Here is a 19,052-nt window from a genome sequence, read left to right as displayed (position 1 = left end):
TATTTACACAGACTCCAAATATGCCTTCTTGATTGCCCATTCTCACGCGGCAATCTGGAAAGAGCGGGGCTTCCTGACCACTAAAGGATCCCCCATCTGTAATGCCCCCCACATTATTCGACTGTTAGATGCCTTATCTCTGCCCAAAGAGGTCGCTATCATACACTGCAAGGGACACCAAAATACTCATGACAGTGTCGCTCTGGGTAATAATATGGCAGATCAAGTGGCTCGACAAATCACCTTACAACAAGCCCCCGAGCCCTTGCTGACTTTGAGATCCACCCTCAACCCAGATTATTCCAGCGAAGAAGCCAGAGCCTTGCTGGCACAGGAAGGGGCTCAGAGGCACCCGTCGGGATGGATACTACTCCATAATAAACCGGTGCTTCCTGAGCGCCAGGCTAAGGCCATAATATCCCAAATCCACAATACCCTCCACATCGGGCCAAGGGCTCTCTTTTCCTTTCTCAGCCCTGTCTTTTCTCCCCCACATCTCAGACAGACCATATATGCGGTCCACCGCTCCTGCCTAACCTGTGCTTCCACCTCTCCTCAAGGAGGACTCCGACCCCCACAGGAGACTCACCAGCTAAGGGGACATATGCCCGGGCAGGATTGGCAGATAGACTTCACCCACATGCCCAGACATCGAACCTACCGCTATCTGCTGGTCTTGGTGGATACCTTTTCAGGATGGGTCGAGGCCTTCCCCACCGCCCGAGAGACGGCAGCGGCGGTGACAGAAGTCTTGACGACCCATCTCATTCCCAGATTTGGGTTGCCAAACTCCCTCCAGTCTGACAATGGGCCTGCATTTATCTCACAGATCTCCCAGCAGGTGGCTACGGCTCTGGGCATCGACTGGCATCTCCACATCCCCTATCGGCCCCAATCGTCAGGCAAAGTAGAACGGGTGAACGGCATCATCAAGACGCACCTGACCAAGCTTGCCTCAGAACTGCGGCTGTCTTGGGTCGACCTCCTTCCTCTGGCGCTCACTCGCATTCGCACCACACCACACTCCAAAACAGGTTTGACCCCTTTTGAACTGCTCTACGGCAGGCCCTATCTCCTGACTCACCTCCCAGAGGGAGAGGCTCCCCCACTTGCGGGGTACCTCCCCCTCTTCTCCCTCCTACGATCCTTGCTGAGAGAACACGCAAACCGGGTCCTGCCACAACCGACAGACGACGAGGGGCCAACTCAGCCTCTGGCCCCGGGAGATCAGGTACTGCTAAAAACCTTGAGTCCCCGCCTGCTACAACCTCGCTGGACGGGGCCCCATACTGTAATCCTCACCACTCCCACGGCAGCCAAACTGCTGGGACACGAGCCCTGGTATCACCTGACCCGGCTCAAACGAGCTCCCCCGGGTCTCCCAGAGACAGGGGCGGCCCCGGCCCAGGCCCCTCCTCTCAATTACTCCTACCACTCCACCCTCACGGGGCCGACCAAACTGACCATCACCCGAACCCCTCTGTCGTCAATCCCAAAATAATTGGGGGACCACATCCTGATATCCGATGCTGACCTGGCATCACCCGCTGTGGCTGCTAACAATCACAGCTCTGGCCATACTTTTTGCCATTAGATTAGCGGCCGCGGCCCCCCGCAATTGGTCCTCCATTCTTCGACTGTCCCTGGCCCTCACATACCTAGCCATCTGCTTCCTACTCCTGGGGTGCTATTCCCTTGGGACACCCTGACCTGGTTACCGGCTCCATCCCTACGAGACCCACGAGGCTGGTTGTCCGCCACACCCCCTTCACCCCAACCTCAGAACAATGCGGGACTCTCTACTCTGGGTTACTCTGGGGGTACTGGGGGTCCTGGAAAAAGGGGGGCACACCTACCAAAACCCCCACCAGCCTTTTCAAGTCACATGGATCTTAAAAAATGGAGAGACCTACGAAGAGCTAAACCGGACCACAGCCACCCAACCGAAAGATAAGTGGTGGCCGGACTTATATTTTAACCTTACAAAATTAATCGAACAATCAGGATACTCCAAGTGTAGGGTCAGGTCTCTCGGGTTTTATGCCTGCCCGGGACATCAGCGAGAAAACATAAAAACCTGTGGGGGAATGGTGAGCCGCTACTGTAAATCCTGGGGCTGTGTTACTTCCAATGATGGGTATCGGAAGTGGTCGGTGACCAGGCCAGACCTGATCAATATGTCCTTCACGGGTCCTCTTCCAAAATCAGATTGGCAGGGACGACCCTCCAACCCAGGGCAATGCAGCGACCAGATCCGACTATCATTCACACAGCAGGGACGGACTGAAAATAGATGGATTTCCGGGCTGTCCTGGGGGGTAGTGATATATGATACCTATGGTACGGGAAGCAATAGTGCAACATTGTATGTTCAGCAAGTCCTACAACCCGCCCAGACCCAAGTTATGGGGCCCAACCAGATTATTACACCCCCCCGCCCCTCACCACAAGGGACAAATGCCGCAAATGTTGTGACCTCGCCTACCCCTACCCCCTCTCTTCAGCTAACCCAGACAGACCCACCAGAAACCCAAGAACCCCTGTGGGCCTTGATCAAAGAAACCTACGGGGCCCTTAACCACTCCAATCCTAATGCGACTCAATCCTGCTGGCTTTGTTACACCTCACACCCACCTTACTACGAGGCCGTGGGTTTAAATGCCACCTACAACTTATCCACTCTCTCTAACCCACCACAGTGCTCTTGGGGAGACCGCAAGGTGGGCCTTACCATGAAACAAGTATGGGGTTCGGGGACCTGCTTAGGCACGGTTCCTACAGATAAACAAACCCTGTGTGCCCAGACTGACAATGACACCAACTTCACCGACAAGACCTACGTCATTCCCGAAATCGGGGGGTGGTGGATATGCTCACGGACTGGGCTGACGCCCTGTCTCCATTTGGCTGTCTTCGACCAGAGCAGAGAATTCTGTGTCATGGTAGTAGTAGTACCCAAGATTACATACCACCCAGAGGAGGTCCTCTACAACTTTTGGGACCAAGATACCCCAGCTCCCAGACATAAGAGGGAGCCCGTTACAGCTATTACTCTAGCAACACTGTTCGCCCTGGGGGCGGCCGGAACGGGCACGGGCATTGCTTCCCTGACTACACAACATCAGGGCCTAATCACCCTGAGAGTCGCCATTGATGAAGACATTGCACGAATAGAAAAGTCTATGATGGCCTTGGAAAAATCCCTAACCTCTTTGTCAGAAGTGGTGTTACAGAACAGACGAGGCCTAGACCTGATTTTTTTACAACAAGGGGGCCTCTGTGCAGCCCTCAAAGAAGAGTGTTGCTTTTACGCAGACCATACAGGGGTAGTGAGAGAGTCCATGGCCAAAGTAAGAGAAGGACTAGAGCGCAGAAAGAGGGAACGGGAAGCCCAGCAAGGCTGGTTCGAATCATGGTTCCAAAACTCCCCCTGGCTGACCACCCTGCTCTCGACCTTAATGGGACCACTCATAATCCTCTTGTTGCTCTTAACTTTCGGGCCCTGTCTCTTAAATAAGCTCTTGGCCTTCGTCAAACAGCGGCTCAACACGGTTCAGCTGATGGTATTGCGACAGCAGTACCAAGGGCTTCCAACGGACACTCTGTGACAAAATTAACGGCAGACGCTCCCTGTCATCCCGGCCACACCCTACCCCTCGCCGCCCCCGTTCAGCAGGAAGAAGCCAGAGAGAACCGGCGCCCCTTGTCCTATAACTAAAAGGCCGGGATGAAAGGTCGGGGCATGCCCCCGGGAAAGTGCTACAAGGCAAATTCCGGAGGCTGGCTAAACTTTCAGGGGCTGGCCCCCTGCAGCCTGGTCCAATCAGGTACCAACACAGCCCTCGGACACTGACCACCGCTGTAGCCCGCGCTTTCTTCCTTATATGAAAAGACCTGGCCTGGACGCCCTGCCCGGACTATAAAACCCCTCCCCACCCCTCATACCTTGCAGACTCCCTTTGTCTCCTCACTCACCAGCCCCCCGGGAGTTCTGCCCGAGAGCGAGAGCGACGCTTAATAAAAAGGCCTTTACCACCGGTCCTTAGAGGCGGCTTTTTCTTTCTCCCGCGGCGTTTTCTAACAGGCACCAATAGTAATCTCAACAAATTCAGTACTAATTTCTCCAAGTTTTTAAGATAAAAACAATGTTCAGTAAAAGCTTCAGTTTATGCAAATGACAGACATTAAATCCAATATTTTGGTTTTTTTTCTTTACTTTTTTATAGGGTAAGTAGTGAACTGAAGAATGCTTTTCTTTTAAGACAGATCAAAATAAGCCACTTCACTGAACTAGTTTTTAAATTAAAAGCAAAATACAAGGCTGGATAAGATATGTAAAACAAATAGAAAGTTAAAAGGCATTTGATTCATGAAGAAGCTAATAAATTGGCTACGGAGATTAAAAGAGGGATTGAATAACAGGGAGATGGGGAGCAGTGACTCTGAAGAACTTGGGCTACATCCTCAAGTTTAAATTGTACTTTGAAATGTTGAGTAGCAGTCCTTTCTTTACTAAAAAGCATTTTTCTATATTTAAAAAAATTCAATTAGCATTTCTCAAATAAAGATTATACTTTCACCTGGATTTAAAAAATCACACTTGAAATAACTATTTAAAATTACTTCAATGGCTATCAATTTTCACAGCTAGGCATCTGAATATCCTTATGCTTTCAAACATTTACATATCAGTTTTATGTATTTGTTTTCTAAGTATGTAAAGAAAGAAAGTGTAGTCGCTCAGTCGTGTCCGACTCTTTGCCACCCCATGGACTGTAGCACACCAGGCTCCTTTGTCCATGGGATTCTCCAAGCAAGAATACTGGAGTGGGTTGCCATTTCCTTCTCCAGGGGATCTTCCCAACCCAGGGATTGAACCTGGGTCTCCTGCATCACAGGCAGATGCTTTACCCTCTGAGCCACCAGGGAAGCCTTTTGTTTTCTAGAAAGTTCATTAATAAGCAATATGTGCTCTCATGTGTTAAAAGCCAATGCTGAGGGAATGTGTGCTGGAAATCTTACATGTTTTACACTTAATATTAACAAAGTCCCTCAGGGTAAATACACATATGTCATTCAATAGAGGAAGAAATGCAGAGAAGACTCTAACTTAAATATCACATTCCAAAAGACAGTTAAGTGACCAAGCCTGGAATGGCCTAAAGCTTTAGTCATTGTTTTTTTTATCATGTTTCCCTACTTTGTCATCTTTTCACACTACCTTAATATTATATAATTTTTCAAACTTTTCAAAAGTAAACTGTTATCTAGCAATTGAGCACAGGTGCTAATGAATTCATGCATAAATGATTTCTGCAAATGAAGACTGAAAGTTTCATCAGTAAACCTTGGAATTTCAAAACTGATTTTATAAATAAAAGAAGGACAATTGTGCTAATAAACAGTAAATATCCATAAGCCCCTGCCTGTACCTAATTTCAGCTAAATAACATGCACTGTCGGTTTGGTTTTGTGTGTGTGTGTGTGTGTGTGTGCACTGATTACTCTAGAACTGGCCTTTGATTTCTTCCTCTGTAAAACTCCATTTCTCAAAAGAATGCTGACACAGTGCTAATGTTCTTGTTGTGGAAGTAGGAAGTGACTGCCTAGTGGTTATTTGACACTTCTTTAGTTCAACATATGATCAGCTGAACATAATATAAATTTTATGATTTGATATTTGTGTTTTTTGTAAGTGGTTAGATTGAGTTTAAACATATGGCTTATATTAATCTCTCCAGTGAGCCAGAATTTTATGACTATATTTTTGGATGTCACATATTTTGCTAAGTTTTAACTTTGTATATATAGTATTATCTGTGAATGTGTGGAAAAATACAAATGAATTTGCTTTTCTTTTTATTCTTCTACAGCACAGAACTATCCCTCTTTGATTTAGATCACTAGAGAGATGAGTGGTGACTTTGGCATTTTAGAGAAGCACTCCTAAGAATAATGATCTGGTAAAATTCATTTTTAGTTTCTTGAGAAACTTTCTTACTGTTTATAACAGTGGCTGCACCAATTTATATTCTGACTGACATGACAGTGTACGAGGTTTCCCTTTTCTCCATATCCTCACCAACATTCATTATCCGTGTTCTTTAAGATGACAGCCATTCTGACTGGTGTGAGGTGATATTTCATTGTAGTTTTGATTTGCATTTCCCTGATGATTAAGGATGTTGAATATCTTTCCATGTGCCTAATGGCCATCCACATTTCCTCTTTGACAAAATGACTATTCTTCTTCCTATTTTTTAACAGAGTTACTTGATTTTTATCAATGTTGAGTTGTATGGGTTATTTATAAATGCTGGCATATTAACCACTTATTAGTCATATAATTTGACCCAGCAACTCTACTACTGGGTATATATCCCCCCAAAACAAAAATAATAATTTGAAAAGAAACATGCACCCCAATGTTGATAGCAGGATTGTTTACTATCGCCAAGATATGGAAACAACATAAGTGCCCATCAAGAGAGGAATGCATAAAGAAGATATGATGTATAGTAAATCCCCTACATACAACCCTTTAAATTACACATTTTCAAAGGTGCAAATGTGTATGTAGCCCCTGCATGTCAGCTTTGGTAATGTATTACTGCACCTTTTAAGGTACTGTAGTATAATATCAAAACGTTTTATTTTTTGTTCCCTTTTTATATACATATTATTTGTGTGAAGAGGATTACAAACTTACCATAGTACAGTACTATACAGCCAATTGTGTTTGTTGGGTACTTAGGCTAAGTTTATTGGACTTAACGAACAAATTGGACTTAATGGAAATGCTTTCATAATGAAACTTATTCATAAGTAGGGGACTTACTGTATATTTATACAATGGAATGCTAGTCAGACATAAAAATAATGAAATTTTGCCACTTGCAGCAACAAGGATGGGCTCGTAAGGCATTATGCTAAATGAAATAAATCAGACAAAGACAAATACTGTATGAGATCATTTATATGTGGAATCTAAAAAATATAACAGACTAGCGAGCATAACAAAAAAGAAGATTCACAGATATAGAGAACAAATTAGTGAGGAGAGGAAAGGGGGAGGGGGCAGTATATTGGTAGAGGATTAAGAGGTACGAACTATTAGGTTGCATAAGCTGTAAGGATATATTGCATAATACAGGAATATAGACAGTGTCTCTTTGTGTTAATGGCTCAGTCATGTCTGACTCTTTGCTACCCCATGGACTGTAGCCTGCCAGCTTCCTCTGTCCATGGAAATCTCAATATTTTATAACTAAAAATGGAGTATGCTGTGCTGTGCTTGGTCACTCAGTCATGTCCAACTCTATGACTCCATGGACTGTAGCCCATCAGCCTCCTCTGTCCATGGGAATTCTCCAGGCAAGAAGACTGGAGTGGTTGCCATCCCCCAGAGGATATTCCTGACCCAGGGATTGAACCAGTGTCTCTTATACCTCCTGATTGCAGGCAGGTTCTTTACCATCTTAGCCAGCAGCAAAGCCCAAGAATACTGGTGTGGGTAGCCTATCCCTTCTCCAGAAGAACTTCCTGACCCAGGAGTTGAACTGGGGTCTCCTCTATTGCAGGCAGATTCTTTGCCAGCTGAGCTACCAGAGAAGCCCCATAAATTGAGTATAACTTTAAATACTGTGAATCATTATATTGTACACTTGTAGCATATAATATTATACATCAACTATACTTCAATAAAAGTTTTATATTGTTTAAAATAAGAAAACTTAAAAGCTGGTAAAATTCAACTTTGACATGAAAACTAAGATTTGACAGCAAGATACCAGCTGTGAGAAACAAGTTCCATTGAGAAGAAAGGATTTTTCCAGGTTCTTTGTCACTTGTTGGGCTATCAACAGCCAAGCCTAGAGGTCTCAAGTCTGCATGTTTATGCATGAGAAACGCAGAGCTCTTGTTAGTCAGCAACGCCCTACTGTTTTAAGCGACGAGGAAGTTCTGGAAGTGATGAGAATGAGAGACAAAGAGGAAGAGAAGACAGTAACGTCTTCAGAGCTCAGTGATTCTCCTATAAGCCCTTGCCTTGGGAGAAGGCAGCCATGTCCCTCAGATGATGAAAGGTGCTCTGCGGGTTGATATGGTTCTGAAACCAATTTCCTGTTGGGAATTTGAAGGTAACAATATGAGGAGCAACAAAACTAATGATGGAGCATAACCAGACCAGTACTCTGTGGTTTCAGGTCTTTAACTGTGTCATCAGAGAAGGAGTGACATGGTTTTCGGAAAGGCTGCTAAATGAGCCATAAGCTGATAGGCCGGATGGTCATCAGAGCCAGACCTCTTGTTGTGCAGTCACTAAGTTGAAGCATGCCAGGCTCCTCTGTCCTCCACTATCTCCTGGAGCTGACTCACTGGAAAAGACTCTGACACTGGGAAAGATTGAAGTCAACAGGAAATGTGAGGGGGCAGAGGATGAGATGGTTACATAGCATCACCAACTCAATGGACATGAATTTGAGCAAACTCTGGGAAATAGTGGAGGGAAGGTGAGTCTGGGGTGCTGCAGCCCATTGGGTCACAAAGAGTTAGACACAACTTCATGACTGAATAATGAACAACTTACAGAGATAATCAAGTTAAAATGAGGTAATTAGGTTGGGTCCTAATCCAACATGACTAGTGTATTCCTAAAAAGTGAAAATTTGGAAGTAGACTTGCAAACATGGGGAAATCCATGTGAAGAAGAAGGCAAGGATCATTACAATGTTTCTACATGCCAGAGACTCTGAACACTGCCAGCAAATCACTGAAAGTGATGTGAGAGGTATGGGACAGATTTCCTCACAGCCTCAGAAAGGACCACCTCTGCCAACTTTGGATCTTGAACTTCTATCCTCCAGAACTGTGAGACAACACATTTCTGTTGTTTTAGCACCCCAGTTTGTGGATAACGGAAGCACTAGCAAATGAATATACTCCTCAAAGGAGGAAAAAAAAATATCTCACTATATCTGAAAACCAGGCTGCTTATACAGGGCAAGCAGTAGGCATGCAAAAAGAAATAAGGGGTTTTGACTTATTTAAGGCTTTAAATATGCTGAACCTTAATGTTATTTAAATAAATACATAGCATAAAATTTCCTGATTTCAGACTTATAAATCAAATGGGTAGGAGGAACTTAAAAACATGCTACATTGAAACAAAGTCTAAATAGATGTATAGGCTTCTCTGTCTGACTATAAATGAATCACAAATATAATAATCAAATAATAAATATTTTTAAAATGAAATGAATATGTTTATCTATACTCCAAAGTAGAGGTGCAAAACAGACAACATACAATTGAACTTATCAGTTTTAATATAGGCAACACTTACACCATTTCTGAGTAGAAAAAATGATTTTTTCCCTTTGTTTCTTTAAAAAAAATATCCAATTATCTTCATAACTGAAAACCAAATTTTTCACTCATGGTGACTTTGTTCTGAACATATCTGTCCTTAATTGAATTTTATACTCTTTGTACCTCATCCACCCACCTTCAGCGCCATTACTGTAAGAAGTTTCTTCATCCACCATATAGAATAAATTTTCACATTTTTTAAATAGAAAAAAAAGGGAAGAAAGAAAGAAAGGAAGAGATGAATGAGAAAGAAGAGAAAGAAATGAGGCCTAATCTTTAAGAGTTTTATTAAAATTAACCATTGCTCTTTTTTTATAAAGCTAAGTAACCTAGATTTTTTTTAACCTTTTTACATATCCTACAAGCTTTTAATCGTTGCACATTGTACTGCCTTCTCTTTGACTTCTAAAACTGTAATAGTAAAATCTGACCTGTAAATTATTTAGCAGAGTATTGATGGCTAACTTCTGAGTTCTTTGCATCAGTTTACTGTAGATATATACTAATTTTTTGTGTGTGACTTTTAGTTTTAAGATTTGTGCTTTGTTATGATTGTGGCTTACCTTGGACACAGAACTTCCTGATAATTACAGCATTTTCGCACTGTATGCTTTTCAGTTGGGGGCAAAAGTGCTTAAAATATACTGTCAAAAGTCATGGATCAAGACAATAATCTTCAAATAACAGCCACTTGGAGATATTAAATGTCGACAGAAATATACCAGAGAGAAACTGTTTCTTGTTCATTCATTTCATTGGCAGAATTCAGTTCCCTAAGGTTGTAGGACTAAGGTTATGATTCACTTGCTTCCTGCCACCTGAGAATAGTTTTCAGCTTTTGGAAACCACTTTCATTCCCGGACTCTTGCATGAACCCCTGATTTCATCCTCAAAGCCAACAAGGACAAGTCAAAACAACACATGCTTCCTATCTCTCCTGCTTTTTCCCTCTCCGGCCACATTTCTTTGACTGATTGTTCTGCCCTCTGCTTCCATTTTTTATGAACAAGGAGATTACATCTGGTGCAACTAGATAATCCAGGATAACCTATTTTAAGGTTGGATTAATGTCATTTTCTTAATTAACTAATTGTATATTTCACTATATAATAATTAAATGTCCATTAAAAGTCCTCTCAATGAATCTATTATATGTATCTCTGTCTGTTCAGTGGCTCAGTTGTGTCTGACTGTGACACTGTCCATGGGATTTTTCAGGCAAGAATACTGTAATGTGTTGCCATTTCCTCCTCCAGAGATTCTTCCCAACCCAGAGACTGAACCTGTCTCCTGCATTGCAGTCAGATTTTTTCCTTGCTGAGTCATAGGAGAAGCTTCCTCTATTTTAAGGTCAATAATCTAGATTTCACTTGTAATATCCCTCTGCCATATAACACAACCAACACAAAGGATTAGGGTGTGAAGATCACATTTCTCCAGGAGGGAGAGAGTCTGCCTACCACACAAAGTCCTACTGAGTCGGTCTTCCCAGTGCCCCATGTAACCAAGGTCTCTCTTCTGAACTATAGGGATTATAAACTATTCCCAGCTCTGGGGAATATTTTGTCTACTTATTTCTAATGATTCTTTCTTTAATCTTCAGTCATTTCCTCTCAGAACAATCTATATATTTTTGGAGGATTTGTGTAATGTCTCCCTCCAGAAGGCTGCTCCATCATTTTTAGCCATGCTTACCTCTCCAAGTTCCAGCCTCTGTCTCCTCAGCTCAGTAAGATGATTAGGGTGTATTTTGCTTTCAACTCCTTATGCTGTATTCTGGAAAACACCTCACCTCATTATTTCCCTTTTCTCAGGGATCACAGTTCTGTGGTGCTTATTGTGCGATGTCTAAGATAATTTCATATATTTTGTCTACTCTTCTAGTTTTAATTTTTTACCACACAGGACAAATTTTTAGAACAGTTAATATTTATGAGCAGAAATATATATTCTTTAAGATATGCTGATTAAAGAATTTCTTTCCCACAGCAATTTTATACTACATTTTAATAATCTAAAAACCCAGTGGACTAACTGGGGAATGTAATTTCTATTAGTCTGACTTTTTTAATTGATTACAAAATCTAAAGAATTGGGAAGCAGTTTGGGTTTAGAGGGGAAAAGATGCTTAGGCAAAAATAGCTTCCAGTTTGAATGCCATTCTGCTATTTTCATAAAAATAAGTGATGAGAATGTTAATGCTGAGTATGTTAAAGATCTGCAATATTAGTGAGAAAAATAAAAGCACCTCACAGTTTTGAATAAAGGAAATATTTGCTCAAAAAATGGATTTGCACATTGACGTTTAGGTTTTTTTTTACTTTTTTTATTAGTTGGAGGCTAATTACTTCATAACATTTCAGTGGGTTTAGGTTTTAAACCATGTCATTTGGAAAGTTCTTTGTAACTGAAGCACTTTCAAGGAAAAAAAAAAAAAATATATATATATAGTGAGCTTGATGTTACCTACTACCTAATTCCTAGCACTCAGGTTTCTCTTATAGTGAAACATTTTCCTTAATAAGATGTAATGCATGCTATTTCAGAAGAATCATTATCCTTTCATAGGTTAAAAGGGTATAGCTCAAAGAAAACAAACTTATCCTGTATCAAAATGGGTACAGGTAATTTTGTAGATGGTTTCTGGATTTACAGATATCGTAACCTTGAAGAAGGACACATAAATTAGCACTAATTTGTGCTTTTCTAAACACTGAACCATGGAGGGATTCTAAAAGGTATTATGCAATATAAGAGGAATAAATATAATCACTAATTTATTATATAGAAGCGATTTTTGTCTGTATCTGTACCATTCACAAAGAGAGACTTCCTCACTCCTACCAGTGTTTTTCACCCCTGCTTGTATCTTGGAACCACCTGCAAACCTTGAAGAATTACTTATACATAATCTAATCCAAATAAACAATGTGAATAAACAAATAAGAACTTCCCACATGATACTAATATATACCCAAGGTCATAAACTACTACTTTAGTGGAAGAGAATTAGAGTTAAGCAAATAGGCAAGGAAATTAGCATCTAAAATCTGAAAAATCTGTATAAGTCTGATTTATCCACATATAGCTGAGGCCCCTTCATAAATCCTGTTGCTTTGTTTAAAGAATCAATTGATTTTTTTTTTTTTGGCAGATACCATGAACTCTACCTAAATTTATTTTTTCCAATAATTTTACAATTCAATAAAATAATATAAATGTGAATTCTTTTGAATGGCCATCTGTTTCTTATAATATATGTGACTTCCTTTTCATTAAAAGACACAATAAAGTTTAAACAGCTTTTAGAATGTTACACTGTTCCTGGATTTACCATTACCAACTTTTCTTAAATATCCATTTCAATGAGAACAAAAAAGGAAAAATAAATCTAACCACCAGGAAAGAAAAAAAAAAAAACAACAAGAGGTTAAATTATATTTTTAAGTCCAAAATATTTGGCAAATTACTCATTTTCTTTTATATCACTACAAAAATAGCTAAAACTGCTGGCAGAGGAATCATTCTCAGAAAGAACCCCATACTGCCAATTCTCTGCTTTCCCTTATATTTCACTGTTGCCAGCAAAATCCTTCTATCCACTAACTCAATAGTTAATGAACATATTGCTTATTTCCCCAGAGAGTTCAGAATTCAGTGAATAACAATGAGGTGAGAGCTAAAAGAAAACAGCAAGAAAAGTGTTTTGGCAAGAATAAACCTTCCTAATGTTTCTGAGAGTATAGACATGATTGGCACCTGGGAATTAGTACCGGTGCCGCAAAGGACTTCTTATCAGCAGACAGGAAATGGTCATAAACAGAGTTCCAAGAGGAGCTTGGTAGAACTCAGCTAGCCTAGGGCTCGATAAGTTACTATTGTGTGTACAATGCTTCAGAGAAGACTTTCTATTGAGAGGAAGTTGACAGGGCAGAACATCCAAAGTTTCAAGAGAGACACTTGGGTTGTTAGAATTTAACTGTTCAGGAAACTCTAGTGGCCCACTTTCATTTGACTTCAAACGAATGTAGTATTTTTGACTGTTAGGGCTAGAGAAGGTATTGGTGTGGAGGGGCATAATGATGGAAAAGCTTTCTTCTGCATAAAAACAGCCAGGTGGAGCTTTGGGTGTGCTAAATCTTCAAGTAACTGCCTCTGAATTGGTAAAACCTGTTAACCCTTGTTTTCTCAACAGCGCCACTTCACATGGCAGGGTGGGCTTGCTAACACCCTCTTGTCCTTGGCCACAGGTCTCTCTCAGAACCTGATGTCCACCAGCATTTAGCCCACCTCATGGATTTCTCTTTCTCTTACATAATCTTATAGTAGATATAGTATTGACAATTTTTATTTATGATTTTGCTCAGTTCAATTCAGTTGCGTGGTCGCATCCGACTCTTTGCGACCCCATGGACTGCAGCACACCAGGTCTCCCTGTCCATCACCAACTCCTGGAGTTTACAGAAACTCATGTCCATTGAGTCGGTGATGTTATCCAACCACCTGATTCTCTGTCGTCCCCTTCTTCTCCTGCCAGAAATCTTTCCCAGCATCAGGTTCTTTTCAAATGAGTCAGTTCTTCGCATCAGGTGGCCAAATACTGGAGTTTCAGCTTTTGTATCAGTCCTTCCTGTGAATATTCTGGATTCATAATCTTTAGGATGGACTGGGTGGATCTCCTTGCAGTCTAAGGGACTCTCTCCAAAGAAGACATACAGATGGCTAACAAACACATGAAAAGATGCTCAACATCACTCATTATTAGAGAAATGCAAATCAAAACCACAATGAGGTACCATTACACGCCAGTCAGGATGGCTGCTATCCAAAAGTCTACAAGCAATAAATGCTGGAGAGGGTGTGGAGAAAAGGGAACCCTCTTACACTGTTGGTGGGAATGCAAACTAGTACAGCCGCTATGGAAAACAGTGTGGAGATTTCTTAAAAAACTGGAAATAGAACTGCCATATGACCCAGCAATCCCACTGCTGGGCATACACACTGAGGAAACCAGATCTGAAAGAGACACGTGCACCCCAATGTTCATCGCAGCACTGTTTATAATAGCCAGGACATGGAAGCAACCTAGATGCCCATCAGCAGATGAATGGATAAGGAAGCTGTGGTACATATACACCATGGAATATTACTCAGCTGTTAAAAAGAATTCATTTGAACCAGTCCTAATGAGATGGATGAAACTGGAGCCCCTTATACAGAGTGAAGTAAGCCAGAAAGATAAAGAACATTACAGCATACTAACACATATATATGGAATTTAGAAAGATGGTAACGATAACCCTATATGCAAAACAGAAAAAGAGACACAGAAATACAGAACAGACTTTTGACCTCTGTGGGAGAATGTGAGGGTGGGATATTTCAAAAGAACAGCATGTATACTATCTATGGTGAAACAGATCACCAGCCCAGGTGGGATGCATGAGACAAGTGCTCGGGCCTGGTGCACTGGGAAGACCCAGAGGAATCGGGTGGAGAGGGAGGTGGGAGGGGGGATCGGGATGGGGAATACGTGTAAATCTATGGCTGATTCATATCAATGTATGACAAAACCCACTGAAATGTTGTGAAGTAATAAGCCTCCAACTAATAAAAAAAAAAAAAGGTAAAAAAAAAAGAGTCTTCTCCAACACCACAGTTCAAAAGCATCAATTCTTTTTTTTTTTTTTTTTAATTTTTTTATTAGTTGGAGGCTAATTACTTCACAACATTTCAGTGGGTTTTGTCATACATTGATATGAATCAGCCATAGATTTACACTTATTCCCCATCAAAAGCATCAATTCTTTTCCACTCAGCTTTCTTTATAGTACAAGACTCATATTCACACATGATTACTGGAAAAACCATTGTTTTGACTAGACAGATCTTTGTTGGTAATGTAATGTCTCTGCTGTCTAGGTTGGTCATAACTTTTCTTCAAAGGAGCAAGAGTCTTAATTTAATGGCCGCAGTCACCATCTGCAGTGATTTTGGAGCCCAAGGAAATAAATTCACCCTCTGTTTCCATTGTTTCCACATCCATTTGCCAAGAAGTGACGGGACAGATGCCATGATCTTAGTTTTCTGAATGTTGAGCTTTAAGCCAACTTTTTCACTCTCCTCTTTCACTTTCATCAAGAGGTTCTTTAGTGATTCTTCGTTTTCTGCCATAAGGGTGGTGTCATCTGAATATCTGAGATTATTGATATTTCTCCTGGCCATCTTGATTCCAGCGTGTGCTTCATCCAGCCCAGCGTTTCTCATGATGTACTCTGCATATAAGTTAAATAAGCAGGGTGACAGTATACAGCCTTGGGGTTCTCCTTTCCCAATTTGGAACCAGTCTGTTGCTCCACGTCCAGTTCTAAAGGTTGCTTCCTGATCTGCATACAGATTTCTCAAGAGGCAGGTCAGGTGGTCTGATATTCTCATCTCCTGAAGAATTATCCAGAGTTTGTTGTGGTCCACACATTCAAAGGATTTGGCATAATCATTAAAGCAGAGGTAGATATGTTTCTGGAACTCTTGCTTTTTCGATGATCCAGCAGATGTTGGCAATTTGATTTGTGGTTCCTCTGCCTTTTCTAAATACAGCTTGACCACCTGGAAGTTCGTGGTTCCCATACTGTTGAAGTCTTCCTAGGAGAAATTTGAGCATTACTTTGCTAGCATGTGAGATGAGTGCAATTGTGTGGTAGTTTGAGCATTCTTTGGCATTTCCTTCCTTTGGGATTGAAATGAAAACTGACATTTTTCAGCCCTGTGGCCACTGTTGAGTTTTCCAAATTTGCTGGCATATTGAGTGTAGCACCTTCACAGCATCATCTGTTAGGATTTGAAATAGCTCAACTGGAATTCCATCACCTCCACTAGCTTTGTTCATAGTGATGCTTCCTAAGACCCACTTAACTTCACATTCCAGGATGTCTGGCTCTAGGTGAGTGATCACACACCATCTTGGTTATCTGGGTCATGAAGATCTTTTTTGTATAGTTCTTCTGTGTATTCATGCCACCTCTTCTTAATATCTTCTACTTCTGTTAGATCCATACCATTTCTGTCATTTATTGTGCCCATCTTTGCATGAAATGTTCCCTTGGTATCTCTAATTTCCTTGAAGAGATCTCTAGTCTTTCCCATTCTGTTGTTTTCCTCTACTTCTTTGCATTGATGACTGAGAAAGGCTTTCTTATCTCTCCTTGCTACTGTTGGGAACTCTGCATTCAGATGGGAATATCTTTCCTTTTCTCCTTTGCTTTTCATTTCTCTTCTTTTAACAGCTATTTGTAAGGCCTCCTCAGACAGCCATTTTGCCTTTTTGCATTTCTTTTTCTTGGGGATGGTCTTCATCCCTGCCTCCTGTACAATGTCACAAACCTCCCTCCATAGTTCTTCAGGCACTCTGTCAATCAGCTCTAACACCTTGAATCTATTTGTCACTCCCACTGTATGATCATAAGGGATTTGATTTAGATCATACCTGAATGGTCTAGAGTTTTCCCCTACTTTCTTCAATTTAAGTCTGAATTTGGCAATAAGGAGTTCAATGATCTGAGCCACAGTAAGCTCTCAGTCTTGTTTTTGCTGACTGTATAGACCTTCTCCATCTTTGGCTGCAAAGATAATCAACCTGATTTTGGTATTGACTATCTGTTGATGTCCATGTGTAGAATCTTCTCTTATGTTGTTGGAAGAGTGTGTTTGCTATGACCAGTGTGTTCTCTTGGTAAAATTCTATTAGCCTTTGTCCTGCTTTATTCTGTACTCCAAGGCCAAATCTGCCTGTTACTCCAGGTATTTCTTGACTCCCTACTTTTGCATTGCAGTCCCCTATAATGAAAAGGACAGCTTTTTTGGGTGTTTGTTCTAGAAGGTCTTGTAGGTCTTCATAGAACTGTTCAACCCTAGCTTCTTCAGCATCACTGGTCGGGGCATAATTTTGCTCAAAAGTGCCTAATTTCTTCACACATGTTTTTAATGTTATAGCTGCAAATTTTTAGAAGAGAACATGATGATGTGATGTATCATTTTCATCTCACCACCTAACACAATACATTAGAACACTGAGTATCCTTCAGATCGTTTAGCTCATGACTCACCCACTAGCCTACAGATATAGCACCCTTGACCTGTGCACACTACCACCCCTTATGGCTTTAACACTCCATTTTCCCCCACAGATCCAGGCATGCACTGTCTCACTCATGGCTGTGAATGCTACAGGTATAACCAACTACTGAATCTCTAATGAATATCTAATAAATTAAAACTTATTTTGGAAACAAATGAATGGTGGAGAAAAAGGAAGAAGTTGCATGAAATTTACCATACTTGAAATTTGGTCAATTTACGCATACCCTGAAATTTACTCTTCTTCTTGGTCAGAGAAGAGTGGGTAATTAAACATGGAATAAAATTAAACAGTCTGCCCATTTTAATAACAATTATATTTCTCTCCAACAGAAGTTTAAAATAGAACTGAAAGAATACTCTTTACCTCACTTAATCACTAAAGAATTTCACAGTTCAGTCACTCAGTCGTGTCCGACCCTTTGCAACCCCATGAATCACAGCATGCCAGGCCTCGCTGTCCGTCACCAATTCCCGGAGCTTACTCAAACTCATGCCCATCGAGTCGGTGACGCCATCCAGCCATCTCATCCTCTGTTGTCCCCTTCTCTTCCTGCCCCCAATCCCTCCCAGCATCAGGGTCTTTTTCAATGAGTCAGCTCTTCGCATGAGGTGGCCAAAGTACTGGAGTTTCAGCTTCCACATCAGTCCTTCCAATGAACACCCAGGACTTATCTCCTTCAGGATGGACTGGTTGGATTTCCTTGCAGTCCATGGGACTCTCAAGAGTCTTCTCCAACACCACTGTTCAAAAGCATCAATTCTTCAGCACTCAGCTTTCTTCACAGTCCAACTCTCACATCCATATACGACCACTAGAAAAACCATAGCCTTGACTAGATGGACCCCCTTATGGCAGAAAGAATTTCACAAGAGTCTAGTAATTGTCTAGTACCCAATTCATTATCATATGTTAAAGTTTTCTTTAACATACCTAACATTTTGAATGCCTTTTTTAAGCTGTATTTTTATGATTTGTTTTGGAGTGTTTCTAAAGGTGTGTGTGTGTAGGTATTTATGCATACACACATATTCTACTGGGAAGCTAATAGTAAATATTTAACTAAAATTGTAATAATATCCATAGATAAATATGTAATCAAGCCCTTAAAGCAAATATGAACACTGAAAAGTGTTCCATTATACAGTCAATGTTTGCTTTCTATCTTTTTAATCAGCATGTAGTAGCTCCATTCTGAGATCAGGTAGTAGTATGAAAAGATTTTTCCCATGATTTACCCCATCCTAGGTTGAACTGCACACTCTATGGGATGATCCTTTGGACTATATTTATAAAAGGTCATAATATTTAGAAATAATTTGAATAGCTTAGAAATTATACAGGAAGTCAACTCCAAGTATTCAGATTCTGAAACTTCTCAGTGTGATTTTTCACTTAAGCTATGAGCATTACTTCCCCCTTAGGGTCAGAAGTAAATGATTCCCATGCATCATTCAATCATCCTAAGTCTTAGTGTCCATTTCTCTTTATTAATAGGCAATTGGGAATAAACTAAGAGAGAGTTAAATAATATTTATATTATTTACTT

At 41.1% G+C, this 19,052-nt stretch overlaps 2 protein-coding genes and 1 non-coding gene across 3 annotated transcripts in view; 1 reads left to right on the top strand and 2 right to left on the bottom strand.

Annotated features, from left to right (window-relative positions):
- CDH18 (cadherin 18) overlaps nucleotides 1-19,052 on the bottom strand; it is a 1,203,920-nt gene that overhangs the window by 1,129,232 nt on the left and 55,636 nt on the right. The window lies entirely within an intron of this gene.
- Nucleotides 1,788-3,608, top strand: LOC122683658 (MLV-related proviral Env polyprotein-like). Its single transcript, XM_043887442.1, has one exon. It carries the CDS (start codon nucleotides 1,788-1,790, stop codon nucleotides 3,606-3,608), a length of 1,821 nt encoding a protein of 606 aa, XP_043743377.1.
- TRNAH-GUG lies at nucleotides 4,858-4,929 on the bottom strand. The gene has a single exon. It is a non-coding gene; the product is annotated as a tRNA-His (tRNA).

This window comes from Cervus elaphus, chromosome 25, assembly GCF_910594005.1.
Source record: "Cervus elaphus chromosome 25, mCerEla1.1, whole genome shotgun sequence".
Lineage (NCBI taxonomy): Eukaryota > Metazoa > Chordata > Mammalia > Artiodactyla > Cervidae > Cervus > Cervus elaphus.
This window is presented reverse-complemented; position numbering and strand designations above follow the sequence as displayed.